Source organism: Chamaea fasciata, unplaced genomic scaffold (genome assembly GCF_029207755.1).
Source record: "Chamaea fasciata isolate MVZ Bird 193981 ecotype frontalis unplaced genomic scaffold, bChaFas1.0.hap1 SCAF_4, whole genome shotgun sequence".
NCBI classification, from domain to species: domain Eukaryota; kingdom Metazoa; phylum Chordata; class Aves; order Passeriformes; family Sylviidae; genus Chamaea; species Chamaea fasciata.
This window is the reverse complement of record NW_027094089.1, coordinates 4,516,306-4,534,903: the sequence shown is the minus strand read 5'-3', so window position 1 is coordinate 4,534,903 and position 18,598 is coordinate 4,516,306. Positions and strand designations below refer to the sequence as shown.

The 18,598-nt window shown below is 40.3% G+C and overlaps 1 protein-coding gene across 4 annotated transcripts in view; it reads right to left on the bottom strand.

Annotated features, from left to right (window-relative positions):
* The window catches only part of IQGAP2 (IQ motif containing GTPase activating protein 2), a 128,028-nt gene that overhangs the window by 43,319 nt on the left and 66,111 nt on the right, over nt 1-18,598 (bottom strand). For 2 of the 4 annotated variants that reach the window (XM_066180754.1, XM_066180755.1), the window contains 10 exons: nt 17,759-17,836; nt 15,947-16,023; nt 10,489-10,556; nt 10,058-10,171; nt 5,600-5,778; nt 4,943-5,030; nt 4,212-4,375; nt 3,613-3,700; nt 995-1,158; nt 296-456 (listed from right to left, as the gene is read on the bottom strand). In XM_066180754.1, coding sequence (XP_066036851.1) covers nt 296-456; nt 995-1,158; nt 3,613-3,700; nt 4,212-4,375; nt 4,943-5,030; nt 5,600-5,778; nt 10,058-10,171; nt 10,489-10,556; nt 15,947-16,023; nt 17,759-17,836 — 1,181 coding nt within the window. The remainder of the gene's footprint in view (nt 1-295; nt 457-994; nt 1,159-3,612; nt 3,701-4,211; nt 4,376-4,942; nt 5,031-5,599; nt 5,779-10,057; nt 10,172-10,488; nt 10,557-15,946; nt 16,024-17,758; nt 17,837-18,598) is intronic. The other 2 variants (XM_066180756.1, XM_066180757.1) reach the window with 2 other exon arrangements.

Below are 18,598 nucleotides of genomic sequence, written 5' to 3'. Positions count from 1 at the left end.
CAGCCCTTCATGTTTGTTTTCTGAGGATATTATCCCTGTAACTCACACACCCACAGCCTTCAAGGCTGTGTTGTTGCTAATATTTAGATACAACTAGTACAGCAATTGTCACACTCTCCCTTGTTAATTTAAAAGATAGATGTTTATCTTGTAGCTTTCAACAGCCACAACACAGGACAGCCCACCCAAAAAAAAAAAAAAAAAGAAAAAAAGAAAAAAAAGAAAAAAAAAAAGCCGACTTATTTTTTTCAGAAGTTGCCAAGTCTCATCCAGACAAGACAAAATGAACCTTTACCGTGGGAAGTTTTCCATTTCCAGATTATTGAAGCCAATGTATGGGTCTCTGAGATGATTTTTTATCATTGGGATGTCCTTATTTTCCAAGGTCTGGTTTAGCAACGCAACGGCTGACAACATTTCTATTGCAATAGACAGTTCATCATGTGCCAGGTAGTTCTGTAGGATAATAATGTAGGGCAGTCAGGAAGCTAAATAAGCAGTGTAACAAATTTGAGTTACACACACTAGATACCACCAAGGAGATGGGCTTGATTTAAGAAGCCTGGAAAATTTCCTAGTCACAGGCATGCCAGACTGACACAACAGTGGTGGTGGAGCTCAGTGGGTTTTTATGTCCCATCCATTCTGCCTTTCCTTCTTTTGCCCCAGTCTCATCTCTTCTAGTCCTATACATAAGAGGGGATTACTTTTCTACACAATATATAAACCAGAGTTAGTCCTCATTAAGAGCATGCAACAATTAAAAAAATGTGAATTGATTTGTTGCAACACAAGAGCTCAGCCAGACTGAAGTGTGGCAAGAAAAAAACTCTGCAATTAAATATTGCCTTTCCAACCAAAATGATTCATGCAATACGTAACACCATGGCAAGAGAATTATTTCAGATTTTACACAACAACATGCTATGTTTGTGCTCTTCCATGGTCTGACTACACAACACCAATGAGCAGGCTGTAAGCTTTTCACTCTTACCACAGCATTCTGTTGTTGGAGGTAGAAGAGCTCAGTCTGATAGATAGCAGCAGCAAATGAGTGAACAACAGGCAGCTGTGCCTCGGGTTTCATCAGCGCAACCAGTGTTTTGCTAGGATCACAGTTACGAATTGCTGTATTGATATTGTCAACCGCTATCAGTTCTAAAGAACAGCAGGGAAAAAAGCTTATTAATTTTCATGTGCTGTTTGCTTTTCATGCCATGTAGATGAAAACTAAGTTATTAAAAATAATAAAATTTGCTGTCATAAGAGAATTTTTTTTTTTTTTTTGTGAAATGACGTGACTGCTGGATGTTGCAAAAAACAGTGTCTGTCCAAAGGTAGTGAGCAAATAATTGACTGGAGGACTTTAAAATTCCTGGACTTTTAGAAATGAGGTGCTTATTGCACCTCTAACACAACACTAGGAGATGACCCCATCCTAGGAGAGTGAAAGATCCAACTCCCCCTGGGTGTGCTTGCAGCAGGTACTGCTGTGTATGTCAGCTCCTGAGCCTCAGTCTTGCTTCACCCGAAATGCTCCCTTCCTTCTGCACCACGTTTCTCCTCTAACCTCCTCCTTTGGCAGGATTTAATTGAGATAGCTAGAACAGGCCACTACCTAAAGTACCAACAACTTTATTACTGTCTATTTCAGGAGGCCTGGTGGAAATCAGCCAAATGCATTAGAGGTGTAGGATTTTCTGCCAGAAAATCAGTAGCTGAACTGATGGGAGATCACATGTTATGTTCTCTAGAACTTCCTCTGCATGCCAACACCTGTTTGTTTTTCTGCCAGTGTGAAAGATCAGTCTTTACAGGCACTGCCATCTAGAAATGAATCCCTTTGCTACAACTCAGATTTTAATTTAAACAGACCACACTAGAAGGATATGAGTGTATGAGGGTAAACCTTTTCAGTACCTGAACAATTAGCCTGTTTTGCTTTTTGCTGGACTGACTTTGTCAGGGGTTTGAAGCCCAGCAGAAAAATGCTGAAAAACACTTCCCACTTGGGCAGCTGCAGAAGCATTACAGCATCCCTCAGCTTAGTCACTGCCACCATAATTGCACACCTGGAAGAGCCATCTCTGAAGAAACTCAGGCCAGGACATGCCCAGGAACACCCTGTACAAGGCCCCACTCTGGCCTGGCAGAAAGGGAAGCAACCTCGAAAGTTAGAGCACATATTGCCAGTTGAAGAAGAGCAATTATGCAATGGCCTTTTCCATCAATAAGCCCTACTCCTCTACATCATCATATGGCTTTTCTGTGTACTTGTTACCTGTTACCCAGGGAACATTTTTAATTACCACTGACTGCCCAAATCTGAGACAAGACTATTTGTACAGAAGACACCAGCCACAGTTCACCTTTATAGCAACACTCAGGGCTTATTATAAACCACAGAATCTTTGAAAACCTTTTAGCCAGGCCCACCTAAAAGAAAGCCCCTCCCCTCTCATCTCAGTTTCTCTGAAGCACAGTGATATGAGGCCACATTGTCCCTGAAAACCCTATTGGCTATTCCTAAAGTTAGAAACCAGGAAAGGCTCTCAGAGCTACAGCATGCATACATGCTTTTTAAAAGAAAACAGTAAAGAGGAAAGGATTCAAGATCTACAAATGAACTAGGCTAGTTCTACAGCCAATAACCTAACTACTGACTTCTAGTTTTGAAACCCAGCATGCAAATTGCAAAACATATTTTACATTGCTTACAGTCCTATAAGAAAAGCTGCAATTATTTTTCTTCTCAAGCCAAACATAAGAACTAAGTTACTCTCCAGATTGCTGTTAATGCTTTTCACACATCACTTTTTTTTACTTCCTCTCCTTTATCAAGAGGTAACTCTTTCAGAGAAAGTACTGCTCACCACGGCTTGCTAACCTGAAACAGGCTAACATTTAAGGTATAAAGTCAAATTTATCTTCAGACTTAAGCTGACTTCACAATATAGCCTTTAAGTCACATTACTAAAGCAATCAGCCTGGATTTCAAAGCATTGAATACAGTACCAGAGACAAAATAGCCATGCCCAGATGCAGTATGAAATGACAGCAGATCAACCGAAAGTTAACTTCCTAGCAAAGAAGTTTCCAGTCAAAAGCGGCAACACATGCACTGCAAATTTAGATCCCCTTTAACTATATGTTTTTACAAACTATAACTTGTGTCATGTGGCATTCTTAACAGACTAGGAATAGGTTAGATTTAGATAATGTGTGTCTAAAAGTGAGAATAAATTTTTTCTGCCATGTGATTGTAAAAATATTCCTCCATCTTAACTCTACAGGTACGGTCATTGCTCCCAGGTGAGCATTAATACTGCACTGATAAATATTTGTTCAAGCCATCAAGCCATGAATTGCTCTCAGGCTTTTGCCACTGTGCTTGCCAGTGGTTCAAATCAGTTAGCTCAATAAGAGTACATCCAATGCAGCACAGATTGGTGACTTGGAAATTGTGACACTGAGAATAGAGATTACGAGAGTAAAATGCAACACATATGGTTTCAGTTTGAGAAACCTTGTTTATGTGCAAGAAATGGTGGACTTAATTATCTTAACATAATTAAATGGTGATGGGTAAAGAGTATTAAAACAGTTACTCACTAAGCTTGCGAACCTCAGCTTCCACATTGGCAACACTAACTTCTTTCTGTATTTCACTTTTGTTGAGCATATTTGGAGTGCCTGCTCTCTAACAGACCAGAAAAACAAGGTTTAATTATGTTTTTGTTTGATGGGAGATAAGGGATAAAGTCTGGTGACGGTACACTGGGATTTGATTGCACTATTACCTGTGCCTTAAATACAAGGCTCAGTTAATGCAACATTAATCTTTTCTGATTTTCATCTTACTTAAAATAATAGATTTTCTCCTTAAAATCCAATTGGCACTTTAATCTAATGTTAATGATTAAATATTACTTCTGTTTGTACTCAAGTTATAACTCATTTGGGAAACAAAATATTAGGGGCTGCATGTTATATCTTAAATTTCTTTTATCTTCGTAAATACTCGCAAGGATATCATGCACTTTAGAGCAAATGCAGCTCTTTAGTGTTGATTAGTACATCACTTATTCTCAAATCTTTATAAATCTTTTCATAAATAATGCTGAGAGACAGAGTAAAGACAATTTCTCTCTGGATTAAAACCAGCTAAAAAAAGTGCAAACTGACATGTAGTACCTGTTCAGTTCAATTACCTGCATTTTCTGTTCTTTAGAATCACACAATTGCAACAGGTACCATGAGGAATTTTGAGGCAGGACTTCATGCAGGCTCAGAGCACGGCGTTTCAAACCTGCCATCAGTGCCCCTTCATGTTGCTGATCAATAGCCTCATTCACTTGGACTAAAGCTATGTGAACTGAAATGAAAACAATGCCCATAAACAGCTAATACAGCTTTCATGGGGGGGGGAAAAAAGGTCCGCTGCTGTCAGCATCTCACTTTTGTAAAAGCCTGATAGGGTGGCAATCTCTATCTAGCAGAGAATCACCTCTTTCATGTCCAGTCCTACAAAGGGAGTCTCTGGCTCTGTGTGAGCCTGTGTGGAAGCAGTTCAACCACAGCTAAGCAAAAGCTTATGAATGAATTTTTGGGTCTATATAGAAGAGGGGGTCAAAATTTACAGTATTCTGCACACAGAAAGAACATAAAGAAACAGAGCAGGCAATAAATTATTTGATTCTGAACTGAGGAATCCTTACAGCAAAAACCACAAAGAGAAATTATCCCACGCCCCCCACAATGATTAGTAGAGAAGGGAAAGCATGGCAAAAACAGTTGTAGACAGATGTTAGCCACTTGTGCATATTTTTCACATTTCCACAGAAATATTTTGTTTGTTCAGGTGGACTCAAGTTGTGTTCAGCTGGAATCTGGGAGATCACTTATTGTGTGCATACTTCCACGGGGATCCAGAATAGCTTACTGTTTATTTTATTGATATTGCCTTGAATCTCAGCTTGTGTCAGCAACTCCTCATAGGCATCTCTCTCTTCATCAGAAATTGTCCCACTCTAAGAAAACAAAATGGTTGCTAGTTCACACAAAACAGTTTGCAGAGAGAAAAACTATTAGCTAAGTCATTAAAACTGCATCAGCTGAAGCATTTACTGAATGTATTTGTAAAGCAATTTGTTGACTAAGCGAACTGAGGAAATTAGAACTTTGTCATAGAGACCATTAGCTCTCATGTAAAAGAACACAGCAAATAATTTCACATTAAATATCTGTGGCAAGGTTATACTTTATACTCAAAGAAGGGTATTACGATGTTTACAACTTCCATTTTTTTCTAAAGCATTTAATGGAAGAAATCAAGTCTTTTTAACTATCCACTCTTCTGGTATTTTTAGCCTTTGGGCAAAATCAAGCTGCATCATAGTCATAGTAACCATATTTTTATAAAACTAGCTTTTAACTTATTGCATTACCATTATTTCTTTTAATTGTCTTAAAAGTGGGGTTTCTTCCTAATTGCACCGATTTAAAAAATTAAGGTAGTTTTTCAAACAATAGTGCTGCAGCATGACAATTAAACATGAAGAAACACAAGTTACTAGGAGTGCAAATAAAACACAAGTACCTTGAGTCTGGCATTTGATTGTTTCTTCCTTTTAGCATCAAAGAGTTCATTCTGGTAGTCCTGTGCCAGCTCCTCATCCACGCTGAGCAACATTGCATTTGGGTTCCTCAGAGTCACCATGGTTTGCTCAGCTATTCCCTTCTCTACAGCCTCATTGATTGCTATTACAGCTGCGTGCACTAAAATTGAAAGCACAATCCCAAACTTAAGGAAGCAAAAAAAAAAAAAAAAAGAAAAAAATTCAAAGCTGTCACTGCTTCTTCTGATTTTTTGAAAGGAGCTTTGAATTTACATTCAATAATTTGCAGGTTTGGACATTCAGCTCCATGTTTCCTCTGAACTGCAGAACTTTGTGTTTACTCAAAGGTGGCACATCATTGTCTGTTCCATGTTCACCCTTCCCCCAGATAGTGTGTGCTGGTTTCAGCTGGGGTAGAGTTAATTTTCTTCTCAGTGGCTGGCATGGGGCTGCGTTTTGGATTTGTGCTGAGCTCAGGGTTGATAACACAGAGATGTTTTTGCAGTTGCTGGGCAGGGCTTGCACAGAGCCAAGGCCTTTTCTGCTTTTGGTACTACCACACTGGGGAGGGGACTGGGGGTGCCTGGGAGGAGACACAGCCAGGACAGGTGACCCCAACTGACCAAAGGGATATTCCAGACCATAAGGCACCAAGGTCAGTGGGTAAAGTGGAGAGAAGAAGGAAGAGGGGGATGTTTGGAGTGATGGAGGTCACCATCATGTGTGATGGGGCCCAGCTCTCCTGGAGATGGCTGAACATCTGCCTGCTCATGGGAAGCACTGAATTAATTCCTCGGTTTGCTTTGCTTGTATGCACAGCCTTTGCTTCTCCTATTAAACTGCCTTTTCCTCAGCCCGTGAGTTCTCCAGCTTTCACCCTACCAATCTTGCTTGGGGAGAGAGTGAGAGGCTGTGTGGGGCTTGGCTGCTGGTTAAACCATGACATGGTTAATATTTTATTGCCGAAAATAAAACATGAGGTAATGAATGAGTTAAAATAAATTTTATCATTCAAGTCCTATTTTTTAGAAGGTAATTACATGTAGGAATTGAAAGTAATTTTGCTAATTTTTACCTTAAAGCTGTGTGTTTGTGTCCATATAAAAGTACTGTCTAAACTGAGTATATCTGAGAGATACTGCACAAGAATAAGGAAATTGAAGCTCCACTGAACTTGTCCTCTGGAAAAACACATTTCAGACCCACCCACAGGCAGGATGTGGCCCTGCACATCACATTTAAGCCTCCCTGAGATGGCTCTTTGCACATGAAGATCTCTATGAACCCCAGGTACATGAGACACACTGATGTAATGGTCCCTCCTCCTGTCACCTGCAAGGCCACAAGACAGCAGACTTCAAACAGAGGCAAAAAACACCCAGCAGGTTTTGCAGGGTCCTCAAAATATTACTACACAGGAAAAAGAGAAAAGAGTGCCATAGGACTCACTGCAGCCATTGATCAGCTTAAGTGTTAAGCCTTTCCTTTGGGAAAACAAAGGAAAACTTCATCCACTAAACAAATGGTCGACTCCAAGAATTTAAGGTCACAAAAGTTCATGTATTTTCACACAGTAAATTTGCATGAGTGTACAAATTCAGAACCATTTAGCTGAATTAAGTGTAGAGTAGTAGCTAAGACAGGCCTCCCAGTTACTCCCTGAACACATTTGGCCCTAAGATCAGTCTAGATAAAGGACCTGCACTAGAGCTGCACTTTATCTGGACCTTCATGCCACAGAGAGACCCCAATGGCTGTCTAGTGGCACATTAATCTCAAATATTTTACAGGATTTACTATACAAAATGTAAAAATCCTGATAAATGCATATCTAGATTATATCCCAAAGGAAGAACATTGTAGCTCCCCATTTATTATCACAAGAGCTTGCCTAGGATTTTACTTTTGTGCCACCAAGGAGATGTGTAAAGGGAAAACACAACGGCCATCTTTCTTTACTTTGTCAACACTTTCTATTTTGCTCTGCATGGTTCTGCTAAAGTGGAGAAAAGCATGCAGTAAAAAGAGGTTATTTGGATTAGGTTTAACGGAGTCTAAATATCGGAGTCTGAAAGACTTCAGCCTCTCTCAGTTTATGAAAGAAAGAAAACATGCTTCAGATTTGAGGTTTCAGGAAAAAAAGGAGTGTACAAATTTAGAGAAGTCAGACAAAAGATCGTATCACTCAACAAATGAAGGATGAAGTGAAGCTATACACCCTCAGAGATGGCAGCTACTGGAACTTGCACAGCTGTTGATGGATAATTCTTTGCTTAGCACTGAGTTCATGCCAGAAAGTTGTTCTAAAATTGTTTCACTCAAGCTCAGCACAATACAGCTGGGCAATACAAGCAGCATGGTGGAGGAGATACAGGCAGAGAAGCACACTGGTTTCATTTGCTGTGAAACTTTGTGAAAAGACAAAGTTCACACTGAACACGAGGAAAATGTTTTTCACTGAGAGGGCAGCAAGTCACTGGAACAGACTCCCCAGGGAAATGGTCACAGCATCAAACCTGACAGAAATTAAGGACCACCTGGACAATGCTTTTAGCTATATGGTTTAATTTTAGGTAACCCTGTGAGGATCAGGAACTTGGACTCAATTGTCCACATTCCCACTTGAGGCATTCTGTGTACATCTATATCCACTCCAACAGACTAAGAAAACTCCTTAGACACATATATGATCCCAACATCCTCATGTAACAGAACACACGGAAGGTTGTTATCTCTTCCACAGTTGTGTAAGAGGCTTCACTAACCTAAATGGAACTAGCAAAAAGCAGTCAAAAGATAGATAGGTTCAAGTTTAGGAGAGAATCGAACAGATATTGGTAGATGTGAACCCACCTACCAAGAGAAACAGTGAGATTGGACTTGAAAGAGCAGGCTGGAAGCATGGAGAGGTTTTCTTGAGCAGGAAAAGCTCTCTGTGAAAGCACTTCAACTAATTCTTTCCATGCTGATTTGTACTATTGCTGGCAGCAGAGTAGGAGTCATCAGCAGTTGTTCCACTTTCATATCTCCTTTTTGCACACTCCACTTAGGAAGAAGGATGGTAGACCCCTTCCTTTGGCAGGATCTCCATTATCCAACCTCACCAGTGTGTGAGGGTTCCCACAGCAGATGTTTCCTGTCGTGGGGCAGAGCTCGTAATCTACAGCACAATCCTTGCTCTGAGAGACAGAACCAGCATCAGGAAACCCTGTTTTTCTAAGACTGAAAACACTTCAGAAGTTGTAGGAAGCCCTGCACCATGTAATAAGGCTTTCAGTGAAGGATGTTTGAGCCCTTTCATCTTCAGGGTAGGAAGCTCCCTGAAAAAGTGCTTGGTAGTTGCTAAATATCTAAAAATCTGCTAAAAACCTCCTGCCACTTCAAAAGGCAGCATTTTAAGAGCTAGCTTTGGTGAAGCATACACATATTAAGCAGGCTTCAAAATATACTACAAAGATGATGCAGATCAACATCAACTGTGTTTTAATTTAGGGTCTGAAAACGTCAGCACACTAAGTATTATCATGAATCAGCTTGCCACTTTGCAAGGTTGAATAAAGTAGAAAGTAGCAAAGACAACCCTTCTGTTCTTCAGTTTATTGTTCTGAAAAGACTAGGATCTTAAAATAACTAGAGCTCAAGTGTTGATTTAAGTGGACACACTTGATTTCACATCACTTAAATTCAAGCACCCTTTTCTTGTGTGTGTGTGTGATGTATTGCTTCATTTCACCCCCCGCCACCAAAAAAAAAAAAAAAAAAAAAGTTGTATAGGCATGAGCAGCAGAAAAAACCCCCCACTTAATTCTGGTTTTGAATGTAAGCTGTTCAAGAGAGACTTAACAGAATCCTAACTGTGCAGCAGGACCTACCCTCCGGCAGGGTTCTACCATACAATGGGTCACCCAGATTGAGAGCTACCCATGGAGGCAAGTTCCAAATATACAACACCATATGTGAGAGAGTTGTCTGTCTAGAACAATGACTTGTCCTCACAGCAACCTGTTTGGGTGTTTTAGGAAAACTGCAAAAGGCAAAAGATAAAAAAGAGGAGGCACAGAGAAGATATCATGCTCCCATGGTTGTCTTCATCTTACTCATACAGTGCAGAGGCATGCACAGAAGTCAATTCATTATTCTAGAGGAGAAGGTAGTGCTCCTACAAACCAAAACATTAAAACCATTCCAAATATTGTGAGAAATCTTTGCTTCTGCAAAGCACTCCCCATGGGTCAGTGGAAATCCCAAAAAACTCAGACTGCAAATTTTGGAGAGGCCTTGTAACAATGAAGCAATGTGGTAGTGAGAACTTGTTTGCTTGTCTTTCTAGCTCTTAAGAGGTGGCAAACTAAGTAAATGAGAACACAGAAAATATTTTGTTAGCATTCTGTCAAAGCATTTGGTAGAGAAGAGAACAAGAGAACAAGAGTCACACTTACAGGCAGCTTCATCCACTGATAATTCACTGGCCAGAATCCCACCAATTTTACTAAAAGATGGCATCTGTATACCATATTTCTCCAGCTCCTTTCGCATGTTGCTGATTTCTTCCTCTGTTCAGAAAAAAAAAAAAATTATCAGGACAAAAAATGTTTTCTGAAAGTGCTTCTGGCCAGGGCTTCTGAGCAGTTTTCCTCCCCATTTTGAAGGACTCAAAGATATAAGAAGTATTCAATGAAACCTCCCCTCCCTCCTGTCCTTCTGAGACCAACTATCATTAAAAACAGCATCCTTTCATCTCTTTAATTTGTAACAGTGTTTGTAACAATGTCATTGGAGGAGAAAGGCCATAATAGAAAATATGGACAATGTTAGCATATTTTCAGTGTAAAAAACCATCTCGCATACCATTAGATAAGCATCTTTTTACCTGTGAAGTCTACTTTTCCCAGAAGGTCCTGGATCTGTGGAGCTAGTCCTAGTTTGAAGAGGTATAAACTGGAAAGAAGAAAATTAGGCTTTAAAGTTCTGCATGTGGTTGAGCTGTTTGCTTTCTGTACAAGAGAAAAGCACTTTTATGAACCTTGTCCTTTAACCCTTGACTTATGTGTACCAATACAGAATAAATTGACACTACGATTTTCTTTGCACTGTATTTTTAAGTCCTAGAGAAAGAGAAATCTTTTATTTCCAAGAAGCATCTCTAAGAGAGAGGCACTGTCAGTGTATCTCAGGTCACATGGGATGTATAAACAAGTAGAAAACCTCAGTGAAAGATAGGTAAAGAAATGTAAAAGCTATTTCTGGGGCAACATCAAGACCTGAAAACATTTTAGCACAGCTTTTATCTTTGGATCTATGTTCTGGTTTGACTTGCATTTATTACACCCCTGTAATTACTAAGAGAAGAACACATAAATCACTGACACATTTCTTACTACGGGTAGAAGAACGAGGACCTGTAAGTCCATCCAACATTATCGTAAAATATTTGTGTCATTAGCCATTTTACTCTTGGAAAATGAAGAAAGCTGATTTATTGTACTATCCAAGAACTAATACTTTTGTTTCAATATAGCACAAAAAATACCTCCAATCATTTCTAGTGCTTTGTGGTGATATCTGAAAGGAAACAGCTGAACACATACATATTTTCTCAGTAGCTTCCAAACACAAGGCACGTATTTATCTACAAAAGACTGATATTTCTATAATTTATCAGTGGAATTCAATAAACAAGTGAGTCAAGCAAGAAAGAATCAAAAAAGGTAGGTTTTTAAAACAAAACTTAAATAACACATTCCTCCAAAAAGATTATTTTCCACCTCTTTTCAAACTTGCTTCACCCCAACGTCATTCATTGCATATGTGCTTTGGGGTTTAGGGGTTTTGTTTCTAGAGAAGCATATTTCCCTTTTGCATTTTGATGTAGAGGGGATTTTTTGCTACTAGCAAATTATGGGATGAGATTTCAAAGCACGCTTCTGTAGCTGTTGAATGTATTTAGGAAAACACGGAATCAGCATTTATCTTCCACACTGCCACAGCTACTCCTCTGTCCTGCCCCCATCTGGATGAACACAACAAAGGATCTCATGCCTTCACAGCCTCTCAAAATCATGGCTGATGCCATTCTTATATTTCAAATCTGTCTAAAATGCAAATTAGCTTTTTCAGGGGGAAAAAAGCACATAGACTTCACAAGATTATAGTAATGAACCAGGTTCCTGTGTTACCATGGTCTGCCTTCCAGTCTTTCTGGGTAAAGAGAGATTTTGCTCCAAGTTTGACATAAGGACACAATCCTGTCTGAAATGCTGGGTGTCATGCAAACAGTTATGGAAATCAGAAGCTGACTGTGCTGACTCTTTTTTGGGTCACCACAATAAAAAGATACAAGAAGAACGAGTGCTGTGAACATTTAAGAATAATTTTTTTGCTGTTCAGCAATTCCTGAAGGATGTTGAAGCATGTGTGGTATTTCCTACCCTCTTTTGTTTGAATAAACTTATTAACCACCAGATGGTGCTGAAAACGTTCTTCGGGTCTTGCAGAGAACACAAAGACGCCTCTCTGAGTTAAGGTATAATTTCACTTGGAATGAAACAGCTTGCTTAATGCTTTTGTTGTGTAACTTGAACCTCAGAAAACACACAAAGTCAAAAGCAGGGGGCCTTGTGGTTAAGAAAACTGAATTCAAGTCATCAGGAGCAAGGGAAAAGCAAAGGAGATTGAGCAGTTCCTAGGTGAAATTCCCTTCAGTAGAAAGCATCATCCACACAAAACTGCATCTCTTATCAGGCAGATGTTCCCAGGACTTGTTTTGTGTTTAGCTCATGTATAAACATGCTGTGAAAAACAGATCTGAAAATAACATGTTTTTTCTTTCACAGCACGCTTGTTATTGTGCTGCTTCCTAGGAAAGCAATGTTTTGAAGCTGTCCAGCTTCTGGAGGGATAGTTTGTCTAGGATGGAGCACTGATCTTGCAAAAATAATTTGAAAACTAGGTTTTTCAGGGTGTTGGGGGTTAGGCTTGTTTCTTTTTTTACTTATATAATTTTTTCCCAGAAGTTGCTAGGAAACTAACTACTGGGTACTTACTAGTACTTAACAAAAAAAAAAAAAAAAAAAAAAAAAAAAAAAAAAAAAAAAAAAATGGAGCGGCCAGAGGAGAGAAGTGTAGCACCTGGCTCACTTCTTTTGTCTATGGGTGTTTTGTTTTCTCTCAGAGGGGGAAAGTACCGTGAGTTTTGGGGGCAGGTAAAGGACAGGGCTGGGGCTGCTGTGCTCTCTCACTCTCAGCACCGGAGGGAGCACGGTCAAACTGTTGCTCACTGAGGGGAGAATTCACTGTCATCACTGGAGCCCAGTCCTAGGGATCCACCACCATCTGCTCGTGTGACCAGGGGTTCTGAGCTCACTTTTTCCTGCCCTGCAGGAGCCGCTGTCCCGCCCCCGCCTCTCCTTGGGCACTACCCCGGGTCTTTGCTGCGCTGCAGCCTCGCACCCCCTGCCCTGCCGGGACATCCCACCCCAGTTCAGCTGCCACTGCGGAGCTTCTGAAAATCTCATTCCCCAGCCCGGCATTTCTGCTCATTTCCTGCCCTTCCAGCTTGGTGCTCCTTAGAGTCCTGAGGATCAGAGTGCACCCGGGGTTTTGGGAAGCAAAGCTTCTCCTCCATCCCTTCCCAACTCGGCTGAGAAGGCTGTCACAAGGCTCCTGGTTCTGTTTTCTTGTTAGTGCTGTAGTTGTCGTTTTGTTTGCCTTGTTATACAGACTCGTAAAGAACTGTTATTGCTGTCCCCATACCTTTGCCTGAGAGACCCTTTATGTCAAAATTATAATAATTCAGAGGGAAGGGGTTTACATTCTCCATTCCAGGGGAGGCTCTGGCTTTCCATGGCAGACACTTGTCTTTCAAACTAAGATGCAGGGAAAAAATATTTCCAAGAACTGCTATTTATGAAGAAGAATCACTGTTAACATCTTAATTTAAATGAAGATGTTCTTAACCTCCTTTAGCGCAGGAACAAACCCAAGTCTACTTTCACAAAGAAAATGGTGCAAGTAATGGATTCTATGCCTTTTTTTCCAGGTTGGAACCAGAAGTTCTAGTTCTGGTTCTACCACTAATTTCTTGCTGGCCTTTGTCCCAGTCAATACTTTAGGTATTGATGTTTCAGAGAGAGAAAAGCAAGAAGTAAATACATTAAACAGGAATATAATAAGAAATGGTTTGCAAAGTTGCTCCTTCCTGGCCAGAGCCTTGTTGTATTTGACAGCACAAGTTATCCCACATGCTTGAAGTGCAGTGGTCTTAATTTCAGACTTGATTCAGGACATATCCTAAAACTATATTTAAACCATCATGCTTAGAGTACCCATCTATCTTCAGCTCTTCTAGCAGCAAAAAATCAGCAAAACGTTAAACCGCCGATGACTTTCCCTGCAAAAAGTTATTATTTCAATCTACCTGGGAGCACTGCTGGCCAAGCAAAGCACCCTGTGCTTAATTCTGTTCTTTCCCAAACAGCTTTCAATGTAGCTTGCATGCCATTCAACACTGAGATTGAAGCTTGATTTGAAAGACTTCTATGAATGACTTCTGGCATGCATTTTAGGAAAAGATATGGAAATAAATAAACTCAATCATTGTTTCTTCTATTCTTACATCCTGTACAGGATGAGGTACAGGGGCCTACGATCTCATGGGAAAGCATCATAAATAAAAACATTCCAGGCTTATTCTGTTTCAGTGTGGCATGACACATTTGATATAAAGTCCATTTCTAAAATAATAGCACAAAAAAACCCCCCAAAAACATACTAAGTACAGAGGTACATAGTTAAAGCTTTGTGTTGATATACATCAAGAAAAAGTAATCTAAACAGGACAAACTTGGAAGTGAAAGCTGAGACAACACAGACTAATTCTGGTCCTGAGTAAATCCTGGGGCATGCCAATATGGATAAAGGAATTTCTACCATCGGTCAATCCATTGTAAACCTCAGTTCAGGATAAGAGTTATTGCCCTTGCAATGATAAGACAGATATTAAGAAGATATTTGATGGAGTTGTTGCTCATGTAGTGTTCAATTCCAGAGTGAATAATGTCCTATATATATGAGGGAGCAAATATTAGAAAAATTGTGTTCTTGCACCTCCTGCAAAAGGTTTGAGCTGGCCCAAAACAGAGCTGGGTGGGGTGGGGGGGCACAGCCCACTGAGCCAGCCTGAGTAAGCTTACAGCCCCACACATCCTCCTTAGGAAATCACTTCAAGCTTACACAACCCTTGCTGTCAGAACAGACTGCACTACCAAGTTACAGGCAAGAACAACCCTCAAACAGCCTTGGTGCCACTCCCCAGGTAATTTAACACCAAGTCCAATAATTTTGAGGGGAAACTCTTGTCAAAGATGGCAAAAAATATACTGGGCTGTCAACTATGAACACCTGGCATGTTAATACAGTGAACTTCAGTGGTAAGTCCTGTTTATTGGGGGTGAGTGCACGTCCCAGAATGCAAGAATGAGCACATAATTTCAAGGATTAGCCCTAAAAAAGTTTAAATGAAGCACATATTGAATAGTTTCTGCCTGATAGCCCTGGATCAGCTGATGTGCCTTTGGACACCACTAGAAACAGAGAAGAAAGTTTGGGGTGCAAGTTAATTATGTTCTCTGAAAGACTGGTGCCAAAAAAATATTGAAAGGGAAAGGTCTCAACATGCAGGAAATTAACTAGAAGAGCCACAGGAGGGTAGAGCTGTCTGCCAACAACACTGTCCCTCACACCAGCAACAGTACAGGGCAGATGTTTTTGTGCTAAACATCAAGAAAATCCTTAAGGCGGAACAGGAAAAATTTTTAATCACTTCTTTCAATGGTGTAGTCAAACACTCTCTGACTTTTAATGTAAAGTCAAGTTGCTCAGAATCTTGAAATCTTTGAGAATGTATAATTCTTGCATGAATTACACCACCGACTACAGTAATTGCCTCAGTTTTGGGACAGAAAAATGTCAGTTTATCATTATTTTCACTCTGATCAGCGTGTCTGCTCCATGGTTGTACTGTTTTGCTAAGTTTCTGTTAATTTGTTTGATTTCTGTTGAAGCATGTATTTTGAAATTGCGTGTTCATTTTGCAAGGGGTTGTACAATTGATAGAGGGATGTGCATGCTGAATTCAGTAGTCCTTAGAATCTATTTTGAAAATTATTTGGCCAATAGACCTGAAAAAGCTCAACTTTTGTCTCCAACTTAAAACTAATGAACTTGTAAATTCTGACAGATTTTGATATACTGGTTGTCCTAAAACCATTTCAAGACTTACACCCCTAACTTTGGCAGTTACTATAATTTTTATTCCTGTCAGCAGTTACCTTAGAGCGTGAATGCAGTATATCATTCTAGGGATGTTTTTCCTGTCATAGACATCCGTAGTCTCTGGATAAAAGATCTAAAAAGCAAAGAGCACACAGTTAAATGAAAATTATTACTGAGCAGAAACCTTTACTGTGCAACCCATACCTCAAATTCACAGAATTTCAGCTGTTACTTTTATACAGCTATGAGTCACGTCTCTTCTGATGTTATTTTAACTTTATCAGTAGTTTTCATAAAGCAGAGCTTAATAAAGGATAAAAGCTACTTAATAAGAGGGGAAAAAAGGAAGATAAGCAGGCAGCATTTCAACAAGATTTTTAGAAAATATCCTTTGGCATAAGCTCAGCCAGTACTGTTTGTCCTCTACAGACGCCCAAAACCTGAAATCCAGTTACAATTTGCAAAGCCTCATTACAAACCAAACCTATCAAGTATGGTTTAAAAATGCATAATTCTAATTGCCAGCACCCCTAACTCTGTGAATATGTCATTTACAAAGGAAGATATTTAGAGAGGGGAATATTAAGCAATTTAGCCAAGAAGTCACATCATAAGTTCCAGTTCTGGTTCTACCACTAATTTGTTCCTGGCCTTGGTCCCAGTCACTAAACACTGTTTCTCCACAAAAATATAATAAAAAGGCTTAGTTAACCGTGAGAGTTGGCAGCATGCTTGCAGCCCAAGCTGGTCGCTCGGGGCTGCACTGTCCCATGGTTAATAGGATCAGACTGAGTAAGTCAGGAGCACAGTGTCCTCTTCATCATTTGCTCAAAACATCTTTGTGAGGGAGAATCAGGAAAGCTTTTGGCCATGACCATCCTCTGCAACAGAAATGCAATCTTTCAGGGGAGGGATGGCAGGGTGGAAATCAGCCAGCTGACCAGAGGGCTGAAGGACCCAACTGGGGGGGGAAAAAAAAAAAAAAAAAAAAAAAAAAAAAAAAAAAAAAAAAGTCTGACGTGGAGAGGGCAGGATCCCTTCCCCTCTCTTCGGCATTTCTGGTGGCAGTTTGAGTGCCCTTTTCTGGTTACAGGCACCTGCAGTGAGTTTGCCTGCAGTAGCCGACCAGTAGTCCATTTAACCCTTCAAGCAGCATCCCCACTGTGTCTGACCACAGTGCCTCAGGCAGCCCTGGGGGAGGAACTCCTCACTTCAGCCTTTTGAGTGACTCCCAGAATGCCCAAAAAGCAGTGTAGGTGTTCACACACAGCCCTTCCTTAAAGGATTTTCATCCAAAACAGACTCACTGGTGCCCAGAAACAGCAGCAGAGGGGGGAGATGAGAAGCGAAGACCCTCAAGGAGGAAGGTAAATATAAGAGGTGACCCGAGAAAGCAGCTGGTGGAAGAAGAGCAGCAGCACAGTCACGTGGATGCACTGAAGGGTGCAAGAACAGTCTGGAAACAGGGTAGAGGCAGAAAAACTGGGATGTACAGTAAGAGGAAGAGGCAGCAAGAGGCACGACGTGAAGAGGTAACCTAAAGGAAGCAAATATTTAAGTTTTCTGTTTTAAACCATATTCCTTTCAGGCCCCCCTCCCCAGAGACTGCAGTAGCAGTAAGATATCAAGTGTTTGAGCTACCTCAAACACTGCTAGTGTCCCTGCCTCAGCCCATGCACACCAGCAGCAGCAACACAGGACTGACTCTCCCACTGCACTCCACATTAACTTCTCCTCAGATTTGGTTTTTCAATTCTCCCTTCCCTATAGACTTACTGTAAAGAACTGTTTATGCTCAAGCAGATGAAAGGGGATCTCAGTGAGCCAATAATCCGAGCCACTTTCTTTGCTGAAATTTAAAGGCTTACCTTAGGCAGGCCGATGGACTCCATTGCTCTTAACCATTGCACAGTGTTGTCAGTGTGCCGAAAATGAAGGCCAGATCTCTATAGGAAACATAGAAGATTATAGAAGTCACATTAGACAAATTCTCTACTTATTGATCCTCCTGTTATTTCCCAGTTTTATATCCTGAAGTTGAGTTCACAGAATTTTCCCTTATTTGAACCCAGAGACCAAAGTGTAACAGCTTCAGTCTTGCTAATGAAGCATCCTAACACATCAACAGCTCCACACTAAGTTCAGCTCATTCTTTCATGTTACATAAGTCAGATTTGTACCCATCAGGGTGGACTGTGACTGAAACAGAAATTTGTACAGTCCTTCAGTATTCTTTGGGAGTAGAGGCTGGATGTCAAAGACAAGGAACAAAAAAGCAGCAGTAGTAACACTGCTCAGCACTACCATGAGGAACAGATAGGGAAGTCTTGGAACTCTTCAGTTCTACCTGAATACTTGGCCTGACCCTCCCTAAAGCCTATGCAAGCAGGATAAGAATAAACTGGGAAAGTATTTTTAATGTTATTTTCAATGTTATTTTTTAGGGTAAAGAGAAAAAGGAACCTTTCAAGTTTTGGAGATTTTCAAGAGAAACATTTAAACATAACTGGAATTCCTAACCATAAACTTTTTCTGCCTTCTTTTCTACATGTTGAGACAATGCATTCCATAGTGGGACTATTGTGCATGAGAATACATATTTCTGTATTCTCAAGGTCCTTGGAGCTAAGAAAAGCCCACAGAGGGAACAAGCTAAGCTCACTAACTGGTAGCTTGATTTTTTTGCTTCTTGTTGTTAATGTTGATAA